The 18758-nt window shown below is 39.2% G+C and overlaps 1 protein-coding gene across 1 annotated transcript; it reads right to left on the minus strand.

Annotated features, from left to right (window-relative positions):
• Positions 1 to 3264: 3264 nt before the first annotated feature.
• On the minus strand, positions 3265 to 17818 carry ENAM (enamelin). The gene is made up of 8 exons (XM_036494979.2): positions 17765 to 17818; positions 16542 to 16610; positions 16378 to 16422; positions 15631 to 15672; positions 11700 to 11960; positions 10704 to 10766; positions 9314 to 9391; positions 3265 to 6370 (listed from the first exon to the last, which is right to left on the minus strand). Exons 1-8 carry the CDS (start codon positions 17816 to 17818, stop codon positions 3512 to 3514), a joined length of 3471 nt encoding a protein of 1156 aa, XP_036350872.2. The 3' UTR covers positions 3265 to 3511.
• Between the last annotated feature and the right edge of the window lie 940 nt (positions 17819 to 18758).

The following is an 18758-nucleotide window of genomic DNA, read 5'->3' on the forward strand; positions in this document are numbered from 1 at the left end:
TTCAAGTCCTGGCTTTTCCACTTCTGGTTCAGCTTACTGCCTGTGGCCTGGGAGAGCAGCAGAGTATAGTACAAGGGCTTGGGGCTCTGCACCTGCATGGGAAACCCAGAAGAAGCTCCATCCAGTGCGGCCACTTGGGAGTGAACCAGGGAATGGAAGAACTTTCTACCTCTCCTGATTTTCTGCCTCACTCTGATTTTCTAATAAGAATAAATAAATCCTATGGGCCCGGCGCAGTGGCGTAGTGGTTAAAGTCCACGCCTTGCACGCGCCCCGGGATCCCATGTGGGTGCCAGTTTTAATCCCGGTGACCCTGCTTCCTATCCAGCTCCCTGCTTGTGGCCTGGGAAAGCAGTCGAAGATGGCCCAAAGCTTTGGGACCCTGCACCCACGTGGCAGACCTGGAATAGCTCCTGGCTCCTGGCTTCGGACTGGCTCAGCTCCAGCCGTTGTGGCTGCTTGGAGAGTGAACCACCAGATGGAAGATCTTCCTCTCTGTATATCCACCTTTACAATAAAAATGAAATAAATCTTAAAAAAAATCTTAAAAAAAGGGAGAAATGATGTAGTAGTCTGGGGTAGGCATCTAAGAGACAATGAAGATCATTTTCACGGCCTCCACAGTTCTACTAAGTGCACTTTAAATTTACTTTAAAACCTTTTTATTCATTTATTTGAAAAGCAGAGAGACACACAGAAAAAAGACAGACAGATCTGCCAAGCACTGGCTTACCTCCCAAGTGCCTGCAACTGGCAGGGATTGACTAGACCAAAGCCAGGAGTCAGGAAATTAGCCCAGGTCTCTCATATGGTTGTCAGAGATCCTTGTACTTGATCTGTCACTTGATGATTCCCAGGATGCCCATTAGCTAGAAACTGGAATCTGGAGTGGAACTGGTTTCTAACACAGGTGCTTAGTTCGGAATGGGCACCTTAACTGCCCAACCCCCTTTAACTTTAGAGCAGACTTGAAGAGCCTTACCAATAACTTAGCACATCAGAAGTGAGTTCTTTACTGCAAGGGCCTTGGATTTGGCAGAAAAAGACTTGCTGAAGTATTCCTGAGCTCAGGAGACTAACAGTCCTTGTCCTCTTTTTTCTACTTGTCTGTTCTCAAATTCATGGGGTGGTTTTTTTTTTTTTTGCCTTACGTTCTGCATTGCCCAGGTCTCTGATGACAATTTTAGCACCAGTGTGTGACATATTCAGATGTGTCAGCATATATGTAAAACCTGCTGTGTCCCGTATCAACCATACATTTTGATATAATATAAAGAGAGAGCATTTTGCAATAAACTTATTCACAGTGACACTTCAAAAACAATTGAAAAGTAGTGAAACGTGATGATGTTTTATTTTGAATGGATCATTCTTAAGAGATGATTTATACAGAATAAGTTAATGATTTTTCAACATGTAATTAAAATATAAAACTAGAGAGGGAGGGCATGAAGCAACTGATGGATTGTGTAGATCATCTGAAGTTCTATGAAGCAAATGTCACTGAATGTATCAGGCTATCAAAGGTGGTGCCTTAGACAGTAGCTCAGATTGCGGAGAGAGTATGGTGTTTTCACGGGAGCTCTGAAAGCCATTCAAGAACCAGCCAATCAACAAACATTTATTTATTTATTCTTTTTCTCATGGAATTTTCACTATGATATTTCCCCCAATTCTGAGATCTTATGAAATCTGTTCTGAAATTTCCTCCAAAGAAATCCCTTAGAGTTAGAAGGACATTTTTCTAGATAATTCTGAGAATTTTTCTTCCAGGTAAAGAATATTCAGATAACAGGTCAAAATGCTCTTAACAATAATAAAATAATAAAAATGTGGATAAACTGTAAACTAAGCAAAATAGAAATACTACTTTACAAAATAATTTACACTATGTAACTAAGATGCCAGAAAAATGTGCTTGTGAATAATTTCACAAGAACCTGAAGAATGAATTGTCAGTAGTAGCATACATGTTGAATCATTTAGTCTGTCAGAGCGACAAAATACTAAACAGTGTTTTATTTGTTTGCAAATGTGTTTTTCAAAGTATCCCTTAAAGATCCTGCAGATTCCTAGTTGGTGATGTGATGTAGCAAGTCCAAGTCTTCCTAGTTCTAGAGTGGCTGTTTCATTGGCTCACTGCATTCCCTTTGTTCCTAAGCCTTTTCCTAGGCTGCTAGAACTAGAAGCTAGCCAGTTGTGTGAATTCATTTCTCTAATGGAGCTGTGTCTATCTAGTATAGTCCATAAGAGAATAAAATACAGAAGTAGGTACCAGTCAGTACTATTTCCAAAAACTGTTCTACAATGAGGGTTAGACTGGGCAAGAAAAAACTCAGGTAGAATTTGAAAGTAGATACACAGAGAAAGACAGTGACATGCAGTGTTAGGCTATGAAAATGGCAGGGGAGAAGAGCAATTGAAGGGAAGAAAGCAGCCGGAGAGGAGGGATTGATGGACAGTTACACATTAGGAAACAGAGCAGGAAGGCGGGAATAGAGGAGGACATAACAGAATGTAAACACAAAGAAAACTAACAGTAGTTAATGATAACTGTCATAGAATGTGAGAATTGGCAGAAAGAAAAGGGAGAAAAGTGGAAAGCTAAAGATGGTCTGAGGAGAAAGACAGGAAGGAAGAATGGTAAGAAAGGAGAGGCAAGAGAAGAAAAAAATGCCAAAATGGAATAAGAGCTAGGAACAAAACCTGACAAAGATCAACTCAAGAAAAACTGTACAGTGCATTAGAATGATCCCAACATGAATTTCTTCATGTGCAAAATGGGACATTCATCCCTCAGTCTAGGAAAAGTCAGACAATGTTGTAAGTATGGAACTTTAGCAGAAAAAGCAGCAATCAGCCAGAAAAAAGGAAACTAAACCATTTCAAGGCGTGAGTGGTCACAGCCTTCCAATCTTAGATGTGTGCTAATCTGTGATAGTGTTGGATATAGCCCCCCAGGTCTAATCTCATTAACTTGAATTGGGTCATTGATTTTTTTTAAAGCTTATTTATTTGAAAGGAATAATCTCTCTCTCTCTCTCTCTCTCTCTCTCTCTCTCTCTCTCTCTCTCTCTCTCTCTCTCACACACACACACACACACACACAGATAAGGAAGGCAAGAGAGGGAGATAGAGCAATTCACTGGTGTGTTCCCCCAAAGCCCACAACAGTGGGATTGGGTCAGACCAAAGCCAAGAGTTAGACACTCTATCCAGGTCTCCAACATGCGTGGCAGGGAACTAAGTACACGAGGTTATACATTAGTATGAAGCTGGGTCAGAAGCAGAGGCGGGACTCAATCCCAAGCACTCTGATATGGGATGCCAGCATCCCAAGTCATAACATAATCCACAATGTTTGCCCTAGTGTTCCTATTCCTAGAGGGAGAAAAACTTAAAGGTCACTAGGAGGGTCAGATAATGAAGTCTTGGGAAAAATGTTTGGAAACCATTGGTATTGAATGTCTGTTATATTCATTTCCCCAAGAATGCTTGGTTGAGATAATCCCTATGCCTGAATCAATAAGCAGTCTTGTACCTGGTCCTGTGGATTGGTTCCTATTTGAAAGGATTCATATGAAGTGCGTTCATCTGCATTAGGTGAGTCCATATTTGTATGTTTAAATTGTTCCCCAGTAGCTAACCCAACAGATGTACCAGGACTTCCAGTAGGCATAATTAGATCCCCATCAATTCGGTCTTGTCTTCCACTGGTGGATGGAGCTCCAGTGCTGGCAGAGTGATGGTTTGCTAATTTGGAGCCAAAACATGGTACACGCAAGATGCTTGGTGATTCCTGTTGTTTCTTCTTGTCATTTTCTTGGACTTCACTCTTGATGCCTGCTGACTTGGGGTCTTCATTAGGTGTGCTGATCATGAGCTGCTTAGGTGTAAGGGCAACCGTTATTTCATTGATCTGATTGCCTTCAGACATTTGTCCCACAACATTGCTCCCATCTTCTCCTAGGTCATTTTTGAGACAGGGTATATTCTTGGACTGAGGGGAACTGGCTTCAGGAATGGTTGTAATTTCCAGTTGGCCCGGTTGGTTCTTCAGAGAACATCGAGTGCTCCTTCTCAGAGTGGACACATCAGCTCTGAAAGAATTTGGGTTTTGGCTCTCTCCAGGCAGTCTGTTCTCAGAAATGTTTCTTTGGCCAGGTAGGATGCTTGCTGGGGAGATGATAAAACTGGGGTGGTTGGTGTGACTACCTTCTGGATGCAGAGAAGTGCTGGGTTTCTGCTCTGGTGCAAGACCATGGGATGAAGTTGAGACTTGGAGGGACAGTGGATTGTCCTTGAGCACTGTGGAGCCTCCAGTACAGCAGGGACTGCCCTGGCTTTGGTGAAATACATAGATTTCTTTTTGACTTGATGGGTCACTTTGAGTGATTAAGTCTGGATAAGCCAAATATTCTCTCCCTGGTGAATTCAACCCAGCAATTTGCATGCCATAGTTCAAATGCTTGCCTTCATGCCAGGTTGGGTTTTTCTGAAGCCTGGTTAGGGAATTACTGTAGAAGAGCTGAGTCTCCTTCAGGTTTGGTACAGTAGTTGGAACTTCGTGTAAATTTGTTGCCTGATTCCAGAAGTTTCTGTTATAATATGGCTCTTTTTCTTTCTGACCTTGTGTTTGAATACTGTAGTCCCAGGAGTCCCATGAAGGAAATACAGTACTTCCTTCTTGTCCAACACCATTGTTAGTATAACCCTTGGTCTCCACAGGTGGGGATACAGTAAAACCTGTATTATAGGAGGAGAAATTCTCATCTGGATTCCATGGGTAAAACCTATTAGAGGGCAAATCCTCCCTGGGTTTTGATGGCCTATCTACAGGATAGGGGAGATACTGCTTTGGTTGATTGGAGGTGTGTTGCTTACCTTCATACTGCCTACCTGTTGGGGCTCTTTTCAAGCTTGACTCTTCCTCATCCCACGTACTTTGCCTTTGAAAAATTTCATCTCCAGTTGGATCAATAGGGTCCTTTTCATTATAAGGAACAATCTTTTTCTGTTCTGGAGTATTCAACGGGTACTGTGGATGTTCTGGTTGCCGTATACTACTAGGAGAATCAACTATCTCACCCCAGGTATTGCTACTTAGGTAAGGTGGATTTGCAACTCCATATGCACTAGGATTATAGGGTCTATATTCATGAAAGAAAACACTTCCTCTCGAGCCATGGGAAGGAGGAAGAGGAGAAGGAGAAGGAGGTAAATGTTCTTTCTGCCATCTAGAATTTCCTTTAAAGGGTGGAGAGATATCTTGGTGATTCCATGTATTTCTTCCAGCAGGAGAATGTTCTCTGGTGGGAGCAGGGATTCCTTCAGGGTATACAGGCTGATACGTTTTATACTTTAATTTTGGCTTACTAGTTTCTGGTGCATATGGAGTTATTTTTGGCTCTAAAATAATGCCATTGGGCAAATTTTGGCTTTGGATTTGTACACCAGAATTTGGAACTCTTCTGGAGTCTCCTGTTGGGGAATAAGGATTTTCTTGTTGACCAATAGAATTAAAGTTGGGGCCTGGTGTGTTGCCTACAGGGCGTGGCAGTTTATAATTGGGTTTATTCACTCCGCCATAAGGGTGAGAGTTTCTCCAGAGGCTGACTGTATCTTTTGTAGGAACAACAGTCCTTTCTTTCTGACCTACTTGCTTCTCCCCTGGATTCTGTACTTTTTCACTGTAGCCAACACTACCTTGGTTGGGATCCAGTGGGACAACATTGGTTACCACAACATTTTTATTTGGCCCCTGAGGCCTTTTTCTAAAGTTTACTGGATTTCCTGCATTATTAGTATAATAGCCTCTTGAAGTGGAAAGAAAAGTTTTGTGAGAAGCTGGATTTCCTGGATTTGTTGCTTGTTTGTTTTCCCAAGCAAAGGAATTCCATTGAGAATTCTTTTGAACTTGCTGATTTCGGTAAAAAGGCCCATTTGGTCTCTGGCCAACAGCAGTACCAGTTTGATGCCACTGTCTTCCTGAAGGGAAATTTCGGGTGTTGTGATTTGGGTAATTTTCATAAATATTTGGCTGACTTGGTCTCCATGGGAATTGACTTCTGGATGCTCCCTGGCCTGAAATATTAACTGTAGGGGATGGGTTGACTCCATTCTGAGCTGTTGGGTTACCCCCAGTGTTCTGTCCTGGGGCACCATTTCCTGTTGGGCTGGTGTCATTCCCACCTGGTTGGGTAGAATTTGTCTCATTCACTGTTGCATTTGCTGAGGGTTCTGTTGATGGACTCTCTGCTTTAGGAGGATCTTCTTCTTTGGGTTTTTCAATATCATCATACATCTCTTCTGAGTAATAAGGAGGGCGGCCCCCAAAGCCATGATATCCAAAATATCCAAAGTAAGGATTCTGTAGGAAAGAAGTTGGAAATCAATACTTACTCTTGGCTTCCCCCATGATGTTACCTGGATTTTTAAAAATATAATAGGGAAATTTGATGAATCACATGCTTCTTCTAGCACCATTGGTTATATATTTTCTCAAAACTCGACTCCTTTAAGAAGTGCACCTTCTTGGTTTATGTGACTCTACTGCCTTGTGTTTTTCTTGTCTGGGATTCTGTTTCACTTCTACTTCTGAGTTTTTTCTTCCTAGGGTGGATCCTAAAAATGAAGTCTTCTTTGCTCTTAAGGAATTCCATCCTCTGTTTTCATTTTTTTGTTCTCATTTTATATACCTCCTTTGAATATCTTTTGCATGCTAATGCTTTTAATAGAGACAAATGCTTATGACCCCCAAAGATATGACTATTGCCCATGACACTCTTGTGGAAATGAGGTACCAAAGCAGCTCCTCTAAAGGCCTCATGAGTACGTGCGGTTGAGAGCATCCAGGACTGGGCCCATGTCCCTCAAGCCCCTTCCTCTGATATCTTATGTCTAAGCAAATCTCATCAATCTTCACTCATTTTCCTAGGTTTCTGCTGTCCCCTTTATGTTTCTAGATAATTAGCTACCAATTCCTATGGAATCTAAGCTGTCATCCTTGTTCCCTTAGTATTTATCCTTAGTACTAAACGATTTCAATGGTGGTCCGAATCTATTATTATTACTATTATTATTGTTATTCTGAATCTTTCCTGGGTTTTGATGGATTATTAACTAGATAGTCTCTCCACCAGATCTTTCACTCTTGGTTTTCCACTCCTATCACAGCAGTGGAGGCTGGGAGAAGGTATGTGGGACTCCTACCACTTTCCTCTTTAGTTTGTTTTTAAAGTGTCTCTTATCTTATTGGATAAACTCTAAACCCCTTAGTATGATCAAGCAGTACATCTTGGTGCTGAACAGTGGAATACTAGAAAGATATGGGTTAAAAATCCTCATCCTATCAGTATTAGGAATGTTGAGTTCAGGTCAATCTACATATTCATTTGCAATATGGAACTAATGAGAAAATAATATTGGCCCTGCCGTGATGGGTCAGTATCTAAATCCTTTCCTTGCATGTGCTGGGATCCCATGTGGGTGCCAGTTCACATTCTAGCTGCTCTGTTTCCCATCCATCTCCCTGCTTATTGTCTGGGAAAGCAGTAGAGGATGGACCAAAGCCTTGGGACTCTGCACCTGTGTGGGAGACCTGGAAGAAGCTCCAGGCTCCTGGCTTTGGATTAGCTCAACTCCAGCCTTTGCAGCCACTTGGGGAATGAACCAGCGGATAAAAGCTATTTCTCTCTGTCTCTCCTTCTCTGTAAATCTGCCTTTCCAGTAAAAATAAAATAAATCTTAAAGAAAATAATATCAACTTTACAGATTGTCATGAGGATGCAATGTATGTCCAAAATGTAAAGCACAATGGCTGGTACTTAGCAAGTGCCTAATTGTTACATATGACAATTTTTAATAAGTATCTAGGTCAAAATAATTCTGTTCAGCCTCATTTATTCTCTCCTGTACTTTACATAGTTGAAACAACAACTATTGTTAGTCTTCTGGAGATTCTCTTCATGCTTTAGTGTCTTTGTAGTCATGGCTTTTCTACATCAAATCTTCTCCTACCCATATGTTTATGTCACGTGGCAAACTTGATTTCTCTTCAGAACTCAGCTTGACTGCTACCTCTTTTTCCTGACCCATGTTGGCTAAAACTGGGCTCCACTGACAGCAGTATAGACTTTGGTCATAATCACCATCCCACTGGACTTCAGTTTCATACTTCCCTAGGTTTTTCCCAGGGAAACTTTTTGAATGAAATTGTTAAGTTATTCACCATTGCTTTCTAGCACCTACCATAGTTGGAAGTGCTTAGCATGTTTTCATGTAACAGATGATCTCATCATCATGAGCTCTGTCACTTTGTTAGGCATTTGTTAGGCATGTAGGTCATTTAGTTTATTCTTTGAAAACAGGTACAATCGGGAAGAAAATGTTTTCATCCCCAGTGGCAGATAGAAGTAATGAGATAAGTGAAGTGATCTCCAACATCCCTAACGAAGTAAGGCAGTGCTCCAAGAGGAAGAATTTAACTTCTTCATACCTGTGCCAAGTGCTTAGGTTACTCTGCTTTCCATTCTAACATTCTGTTTGTGAAAATTTTTATGTTGCATACAGTTAGCTGAATCATTTTTATTTGGAGGTATTGCATAATGACATTTTTGAAGGCATCTTATATGATTAGTGATATAATATATTTCAATGTCATTATTTAAAAAAATTTAGCACTGTCTTCCACCTGCCAAACTATTGGGTCCCTGCATCTCACTGAAGACATACCACACATTTAGGAGGAAAGAGAGAGCAAGTTCTGAGGCTGGAGCACTGTGTCAGAGTCACTTAAGTGGCTGTTTTGGATGACAGTGTCAGAATATATTCCAGGTGTATCATTTGGTGATATACACTTGATTCTTTTCATTGCTATATGGAAAAGGCAATTGGACAGGGTCTTTGAAGATGTGAGTTCTGAGTTCAGTTTATATCCACTAGCTCAATAAGTGAAATAGAAGAGTAATTTCTCTTTTCTGACTTTTAATTTATGTGAACAAGAGAGAGGTTAGATGATTATTTGATTCCCCTCTGAGGATAACCTGCTCACACTACATTTTTCTACTTATCACTGTCTAGAGTCCAACATCAACCTTGATAAAGTGTCTTGGAGATTTCCATACATGTGGAGCAGGAGAAATGATGTAGCAGATTGTATTTTAGGTTACTGTCTTCATTCTTTTACCTTTCTTTCATCTTGGGAGCTTGACCTCAGAGTTTTATATGTTAGGCTATAACTTTCATATTAGATGTGGGTCACAAGAAAGAAACTATTGGATTATAGCTCCAGATGGGAATGCTGGTTACTTACCCCACTTTCTTCGTTACTGAGGCGTCCATAACCTGGTGGTGGGGGTGGCATTGGCGGTGGCATCGGTGGTGGCATCCTCTGCAAGGTGAAAAAACACAATGAACACAAGACAATGCTGTCATTTGTTTGTAGGTTTAAGTTGTTTTAAACTAGCTCAAACCAACGGCTGGGTAATTGCACTGTGGCCTTGAAGCCTGTAAGTCATTAGCTTTCACAATTCAAGTACTAAGAGTTATAATCCATTAGTCAATAATGGTAAAAATAAAGATGCCAGCTGGTTCCTGGCTTATTCCACTCAAAATTCTTGGTGTGGTTGTATGTCTAAGGGTCACCTCACCCCATCACCTCCAACACCCACCAACACTTCTCCCCTCCTAGCCCTTCAACCTCATGCACAGACATGGTGACAGGGGTAGGTGGTGGTGGGGGGAAGGTGGGAGGAGAGAGAAATTTCAGCACCATTGCAACAAAATCAACCATATTAGGACATGTAACAATAGAGATTAAATAATATTACAAATGCTTAATGTTCATTTAAAAATTATTTTATTTATTTCTCTCTCTCTCCGCCCCGCCCCCCCCCACGCACACACACACTCCCATCTTCTGCTTCATTTTCCAGATGCCTGTATGCTGAAGTCAGGAGCTGAAAACACAACCCAGGCCTCTTATACAGGTGACAGAACCAGTGACCTCAGTCCTCACTGGTGCCTCCCATGGCTTGCATTAGCAGGAGTTCCAGTGAGGAGCTACCGCCACGTACTGGACCCAGGTACGTCATAGGAGACATGGGCATCATAACCAGCATCTTAACTGCTGGCTAAATGTCCACATTTGTCTTTCATATCCTAATGTCTGTGACCCACTTTCAATTTTATAATTGATTGTAATAATTTTAAACATTAACAAGGTCTTTGGGAATTGTTTTAAACACAATCTGAAAGGATTATTTGTGATGATATATATGTGGCTTTATTCAACAAGATATGATAGAAGATCCTAGTCTAATCACAGCTCATCTCAAAATTTTCAAACTCCATTTTGTCCCAATTTTCTCATTGCATTAAATGAGGATAATCTGTGCTTTCTAATCTTTTAGGAAAGTGGAGAGATAGTAATAAATCAGTATAATCCTTTGACATTAATTTATTTACTAGGCTATTGGTAGTTTTTTGTGATGTAATCTGGTTCATGCCATTAATTAGTCTGAGTAAAAAATTCATTTGAAAATTCTTTACCTTTCCCCTACATAATGACTGATATGATTTTTTTGTATATCCTCTATTGACTCATATATGGCATTCTATTAGTGTATTAACTGATATTAACTTAAGCTATCACATGCTAAGATTAACTTTTTTACTTCCAATGTAAAGAAAAAAGTTCTCACAGGTGGAAATGGCCATGGTGGTTGTTGATAGGGAAATAGTCCATTGTTGAAGGGTGGATATGCCTAGAGAGAAAGAAAGTTTATGTGGAAGTGAGCAAAATAAATGAAAAACAAAATAAATAAACTAAATACAATTATTTGAATGTCATGTGGGCTATATTCCCTTTTGCATTAAGCTCTGTTTAATGTATAATGATAAAAATGGTAACAATAGTAGCAATTTATAATGCTGAACACTCACATTCCAAGGACTGTGCCAAACATCTTATATAGTTAAATTCATTCAATACTCACATAATAGTAGAAGTTATATACTATTATCATTCTCATTTTATGTAAGAATTTGAGGTTGAAAGAAATTATATCACTTTCTCTAAATCTCAAGGCAGGGGAATGATTGAAACCAGGATCTCAACCGAGGAGTATATTTTTTGTCCAGTTTTGTGTTTTTTGCATCTATGATACTGTCTGATAATACAGAGGTAAAAGCCATTATTTACTTTTAAGGATCCACACAAGATGAGATCTGGAGAAACCATTTGTAACTCTTGTTTCACATCAGGACTATACTTATGCTATCCTGAGGTAATAGAAGCAGTGCTAATTTCAGAGCAGTGTTTTAGATCATCAAGTATAGATCGGCAAGGGACTTATGGATCATCTTGTTTAGTCTCCCATATTAGGAGAAATGATTTGATGAAGATCATGTAAACAATGAAAGCTGGGAATAGAACTTGAACCTTTGTTGGCTTTTAGACTAGTGTTCATGTGATTGTACCATTTTGACTCTGTATTTTAGAAGGAGATTCTTTGAGGAAAGGATGTTGGGTACTTTTGAGCCAGACGAAGCTGGAATTGACCTTGGATAAATGTCAAAACTAAACGTTGCATTGCCACATAATAGCATGTATGTTGGGAGGAAGTGCTTAGTGGGGGTTACCAATGACTCCCAAATCCCTTTGAGTCCCTTGGTAACTTCGATCATGTAAGCCTCACCTGAGTTGGCTGCGTTTCTTCTTTGGCTGGAGTTGGAGTAGTTGGCTGCTGCGCAGGATCTTTTACTGGTGGTTTTTCTGTTGGAGGCTGGTTGGGGTTCCCGGTGTCTTGGGCTTGGTCAGTATTGCTCTGGCGTCGGAATCCTGCGGGTTTTGGTGGGGGCCACATGTTAGGTGGTGGCTGAGGCCACATAGGCATCTGGTATGGTGGGAACTGCTGAGGGAATGGGAAACCATTTCCATAGGGGCCCATTGGTGGCATCTGCAGGAGGAGCACAAGGCACAGAAATCACGTTAGAGGCTGGTTCCTGCCATCTTTTAACATTAGTCTCCAAAGCTCAGCCCAAGAATTTAAATTTTTTATGGATTTGGACACTTTAGTAATGGAAACTTCAAAATTTTTAGGCAGAGCTTCTTTCATTGTTGTCTTACAAAATGAAACTTTAGTCTTCCAGGAAACCAAATAATTAAAAATAACTAAGAGGCAAAATTAGATGAAAAATTGCAGTTTAAGAATTTGATGGTGAGACCAAGAACAATTCAAAGCTATTAAAACCATCTGGGCAGAACTCTTGGAGCATATACCACATGGTCACCACAGGTTGATAGCAAGTAGCCATTCCCCATCTCTGGGTACTGGGGCAGTTGGGAGGCTGGGTATGGCTGGTCCCCTTATTTACTCCCTCCCCCGGGAAACAGGAAGAAGAAACAGAAAATTCGGAAACAATGATCACACCCACTTTTCCCTAACCCTTGATCCTTCCCACCCCGGTCAACTATGTAACATCATCAAAAATAAAATTAAAAAAATATATACACTGGTTTTCATTGATAGAAATCAGGTTCGACCTCAGTGAAAAGAAAAAAGCAAAAAAGAATTTGATTATTTCCTTATTCTGAATATGTGAGTCAGACATGCACAAGTCAGGTCACAGGGAATTTGATGTTAAATGCAAAACCCAGGTGACTTATTATCAGGCTGGAAAAGGAGAGAAAAACCAAAAAAGAAAAAAGAGAGAAAGATGAAGAAAGAAATAGAGGTTAAATACAGGCCAAACAGCCTCAATCAAAACAGAAGAAAGAACAAAGGAAGCAACAGTAGTTACAACATTAAAATTCTAATCTATGAATTGAACTCGGTCTGACAACATTACTCTTTATTTGAACATTTCTCTCCTGGTGCAATACCCCTCTCTTATCTGCAGTCTTTATTAATCAGTCTCTTACTATTGAGTAGTGTGCCTAGAATATAATGTAAATTTTTGGGGAGTTGATGGAAGATAAAATTTTATATCTTTAGATTTAGGATTTTGTAAAAATTAAGTTGGTAAAAATTTCAAATTACAGTTAATCATTAAAACCAAGAATGAGAGTTTGAAAGTTATGTCAGTGAGGAAGAAGAAATTAAAGAAGATGATGATTTTTTTTGTCATTCTTCTTTTTGCCCCCTTTGTTTTTGACAATCTTTATATAGATGATTAGAGCACAAAGGGTGAAGGACTACAGGAAAGTGGTTAAGATTATTGTTTCCACATCATTGCTTTTTTTTTCTTTTCTGTATCTGGGATAAAGTAGAAGATAAAGGGAGAAGCCCCACCCAGGATTATTCTTTATATTTTCTTTATAAGCATACCTTAATAAAGAACAGATTTTTACAATCTTTTAGAGCACAAGCTACAGTAAGTAAAAGTGAGCATGTTTATACTAACAAGTTTCCTTCCCATTTAATGGACAATGTTTGTGTCATTACTGAACTACAATGAACAAAATCTATTTATCTTACAGTATAGCAGGTTTAATTTTTATTTAGATAAAAACTTCTAATCTGGAAAAGACCTTAGGTCTTATTCCAATGGTTACATAAAGAAGGGTTGTTCTAGGGCCTGGTATGGTAGCCTAGCAGCTAAAGTCATCGCCTTGAATGCACCAGGATCCCATATGGGTGCTGGTTCTAATCCTGGCAGACCCACTTCCCAACCAGCTCCCAGCTTGTGGCCTGAGAAAGCAGTCGAGGACAGCCCAAAGCCTTGGGACCCAGCATCCGTGTGGGAGACCCGGAAGAGGCTCCAGGCTCCTGGTCTAGGATCAGCTCAGCTCTGGCCAGAAGATCTTCCTCTTTGTCTCTCCTCCTTTCTGTATGTCTGCCTTTTCAATAAAAATAAATCTTTCTTTTAATACTATCAAGCACTAAACTATATACCAGCCCAAAGAGTGACACACAGTGCAGTTCTTGTCCTTCTGCCTCTTATAAACTGGATGGAAAGGTAAACATTCATAAAGTGTTTTGTGAAGACTTCAAAGGTGACAGCAATATGACAATAATATGGGAGGGTGGAAAGGGAAGACATTCCTTGTAGGTGGGCAGCATGGCAAGGTGTGACTGTGGAAAAGAATAGGCCTTCTGAGTTTCAGATAAGATGCTGAGGATGGCGGGTTTGGCAGGGACCAGGTTGCAAAGCGCAACTTTTTTAAGACAAGTGGGAGACTGAACGTGATTACCTGTAAACAAGATTCTTGTAGAGCAGCTACACTGGGTTAGGACTAGGAGGAGCAAACAGAGCTCTAAAGGGAAGTCTGAGTCAAGTTCAAGGCAGTGAAAAGGGAAGGATGCATGGAATGAGAGCTTTGAAAAAAAAAATAAAATAAACGTTAGCCAGGTATGAGAAGGACTGGAGGGAAAAAGCAAAGGTCCAGGAATGACTGCTATCACAGACTCCAAAACCTGGCATGATACGGACCATAAATGAAAAGCCATGCAAAATTCTTAAAGCTAAAAGGTCTCCTTGGAGAACTTTTTCTTCTTTCTAAACTTTCTATTTATTAATCTGGATTTGAGGAACCAAATATTTACATTCCCATAATACTGACTACACTTGTTACCAAGCATGTATTATCTCCTTTTTATGGGTCTAGAACTTTCAATTTTTCAATATTCTTTCATAAATAAGCATTAAAGTTTTATTCTCAAAATGCCTCTTCCAAATATGTCATGAAGATTTCATCAGACTCAAAAGTTGAGAAAACTCAGGAAAAAACTGGGTTAATTGTCAGGGACAAGCAGCCAATAGAAAAGCTGGACTAGAATCTAGGTGTAAGGATTCACAATTCAAGCCTTTCCTCATCCCTCCTCATGTTTTTGTTAATGATTGGTTAAAAATATCAGCTTGGTGAGCTTGTCAGTGTATAATAGCTGAGCAGGGATTGAAAGGTGGAATATCCGGGTCTGTGATATCTGCCTATTCCCAAGGTGTAAATGCGCTCACCAGGCCTGATTTCATGCTAGCCATTGATGTGGGTAAGCAATAATGACGAGAATGATTTTTAAGCCAGCGTCTTTAAATAGAGTGACTTAAGTGGACAAAATTAAGAGAAAATTGAAGAAGTCCTTTATTTTTTTCTGCCAAAATGACCCCTATGATCATGCTATAGAAACCAAATGTTATATGATTGTGTTACCATACAACTTTGACAGTTATGTTGTGTGAAAAAAAAATCCAACTGATACTTCATTATCTTGTTCCAAAAATCAGCACACAAAACAAGGACAGCTCAGATTTAGCTAAATAAGATAAAGATTGATTTCCCAATTTTAATGTTCTTAAAGTAATCCAAATAAAATTTACTTCCCAAACTGCACTTATTATGTTACATTTGTGGTCTTTACTTGCGTGGTCCTTTCCCAGAATCAATTTTTCCTAGCTATAAAGAGCTCGTATAATTATTAACTGATTTGGAGTAATAAAGTACAGTAATAATAAGGGGAAATTTTGGTGTGAAAGGACAAGTGAAATGATTTTTCCTCCTGAAACTGTTATTCTACTGTAAATAAAACATGGATACAGCTATTGATGTCTATGTTAAGACAAAGCTTAGAATGCAGCTATGTGGATCTAAACAAGAAATCCTCAGAAATAAGATACAGAGGAACTTACGTGTGGATAGTTCATGAAGGGATATGGGCCATACCGCATCATCTGCAACCAAAGAAATCCATTAATATGGCAGAAAGGGAACACATTTGATTCAATCAACTCACAAATCATAAGTTTTATTCCTGGTTTTAAATCACAGTGGTTCTATGGTTTTTCACTAGTTATCCATAAATTTAAAATATGTATTCCTATAAAGACTTTTAAGGCATTTTAATTTTTAAAGTCAGCTTTTAATCTTAAGTTAGCTTTTTATTTTGAGAAGAATGACTGTCCATATAAAAGATCCACTTTGAAATTTTTGAATACTCTGCTCATTTGGAATTCTGGAATGGACACAGACAATTCGATTACAAGATGATTCTTCTTTCTGATTTGTATTAAATTTGACTAATAACGCCCTGATCTGCATTATGTGAAAGATATTTGTATGCTTGAACACCTGCTTCTATAAATTATTGGTATAGTGGTTACCTTTGATAGCTAGGAAAATTAGCAAAAAATCTAATATTGACTAATTTTACCATAAATCCACATTTACCTTGAAAATAAGCATGAAGCACACATGTAGGACAACACTGGGGAATTATTGCTAGGGTTTGATTCGGAATTTTAGGCTTTCAACTCTCCTCCCTTTGTGTCTTCCATGAGAAACTTTACTTAGCAGAAAGTTTGCTGATATTCTGTTTTTAAATGAACCTCTAGAACGAGACTCTAGAACTCTCCTCCCCTGACCCTGAGCACACGTACCTCCTCACTTTTACTGCTGTATCCAGGCATGCGGGGCATGTGCATCTGAAAGTGAGAGCAGACCAGTGACACACGCAGAACAAGGGAAATGAGCTCAACACCTGTCCCCAAGCTATGCAATGACAGAACAGAAAGAGAAAGCCTGCTATTTGAAAAATACTCACTGGCATAGCCATGGAATTACCAAGAACACCTAGCAAGACCAGCAGAATCTTCATTCTTCCACTCGGTACCTGAAACACAAATCTCAATTTTATTTTTGGACTGTGAAATAATTATACTAGGACACTCTGCCTTCATCTAGGCTTTTGTCTTGTGCACAAGAGCACAGCAACTAATTGCAGCTTTCTTGCCTTGATGTTTATAAAGAGTTTTATAGTTACTACCTGATATTATTCCTAGTTGAAGAAAGGGTCAGATTAAAAAAAAAAAGTAGGGGGACAATAATGCTCGAGACCCTAGTTCACATTGCAAGAATGTTGAGAACAGCAAATTAGGAGGCTGCCAAAATCTAGGAATATTTGTGGTTTTGAGTTTCTAACTGTTGCCTTGGTTTAGGATGGCACATTTACAGTCAATTACATTCACTGTGCAGAGTGATCTCTGTTTCCATGAATAAACTCTCTGAAATCAGAAATTCACACTGCTTTCTGAAATCTAGACATCCATTAGTAAAGGCTTTTCATAAATAAACAGAAATATTCCAGAATTCCACTTTTCCTTCTCTTATCTACGGTTTGTTAGCTTTATTACTTTATCCTTTAAAAATCACTTCTGCACAAGGACTGATCGGGAAAATAGGAAGAAAGAGATCAGAAATGTGAGTTTCATCTACTTGTTAGATAAATAACAGATCAAATTAGTGTACGTAGGAAAGCTATGCAAAGAAGCTATTATAGAAAACACTAATAAAGATTTTCCTTTCTAAGTATTTCTAGGAATATGGCTCAAGGTTTTATGCAACTTTGAGTTGTTCAGTTTACTTCTTGCTTAATCACCTCTTTCACCTCTACTGTGTGTATCAAAGATTCTTGATATGTTGCGTGCTCATGTAGGAAGATGTGGCCTTATTTGGCAAGTATAACATGCCATTCATTTTCTCACTTGCCAAATCAGTGTATTGTGTTGAATGACTTAAGCTCCTTCCCATCTCCACAAGTATGTGATTGGATGAAATGCATGGCTGGAGGATTAAGGACAACACTTGTAACAATCACTAGGAAGTACAGTGACTATGTAAGTTCTTCCCTCTTGTTTCTCTCACCTGTGAGCACAGATTCCCATCGGTTTTTCTGACATCTTTAGTGGTTTGTACTTTCAAGTGTCCTCCTAATCATACCTAGCTTAATGGCTAAATCTACAGGGCCGACTGAAAGAAAGTACTTACCAAGTTATCTAGCTCAGGAAAAGGGACTCCATTCCTGTGTTGAAGCAGCAACATCTTTTCACCGGAATTTTCATAAGCCTTTAATGAAAAATATTTAGGATGATGATAAACTCAAATATGAAAATGAAACACATGAAATAACTAGTAAAGCTTCAGCTGGAAGGCAGCACATATTGTACTAATTCTTTCATTTGCTCATACCCTTAGTAGAGGACTCTCAAAAAGCAAGCTTAGTCTGTCATTTTGAGATTAGGGAAAAAAGTTAAATGAGAAAATGACATAGTCACAGGCACTTGTAGAGCACAGTGTTGGTGAAGATGGACTTCTCTGTCATGAGATGCATGAAAGCACCGTTTTAAAAGAGGTATAAATAGGTCGGAAGAAAACTTTAAGAAAAGCAGATAAACCTAGTAAACAGAAGAGGCTCAGGCTTTGTCCAGAGACTGGTCTGCAAGCAATGATTATACCACTGACATCAAGGAAGGCACTAAGGAAATCAACATCTATGAATTAAGTACATTATTTGGCATGATTTTACCCAGATTGATAGTCCCATATACTCACCCAGTGCATTAGAAGCAGCAATATGTCAAAAATAATTTTTACTTGAATTTTGCTGGCCTGTCTTGGAAATGCATTCTTAACAGTCTGTTATGAAAATGACTAAACTGCTGAAGGTTGGTCAAGCTTAAGGAGTAACACACATTTATTTCTTAATAACAAAACAAAAATTCTTCATGGAGATAGTCATGTTCAGTACCCACAGGGCTTAAAATAAAAAGATCCCTCCTTGTCAGAAAGCTTGGCACAGCAAGGTCACATTTAAGCACTGCTGTACATGTGCACAACCAATCAGGTGTAAGGAAAATGATTCTGCCGTCACAAGAATTTAAGCTTAAAAAACACATCCAGTGTAAAATTTATAGTGTGTTATTATAGAAACAGTCAAATCAAGTCTCTTATTATGTATAATAATAGTCCAGGAAAATGAGCT

Source organism: Ochotona princeps, chromosome 7, assembly GCF_030435755.1.
Source record: "Ochotona princeps isolate mOchPri1 chromosome 7, mOchPri1.hap1, whole genome shotgun sequence".
Lineage (NCBI taxonomy): Eukaryota > Metazoa > Chordata > Mammalia > Lagomorpha > Ochotonidae > Ochotona > Ochotona princeps.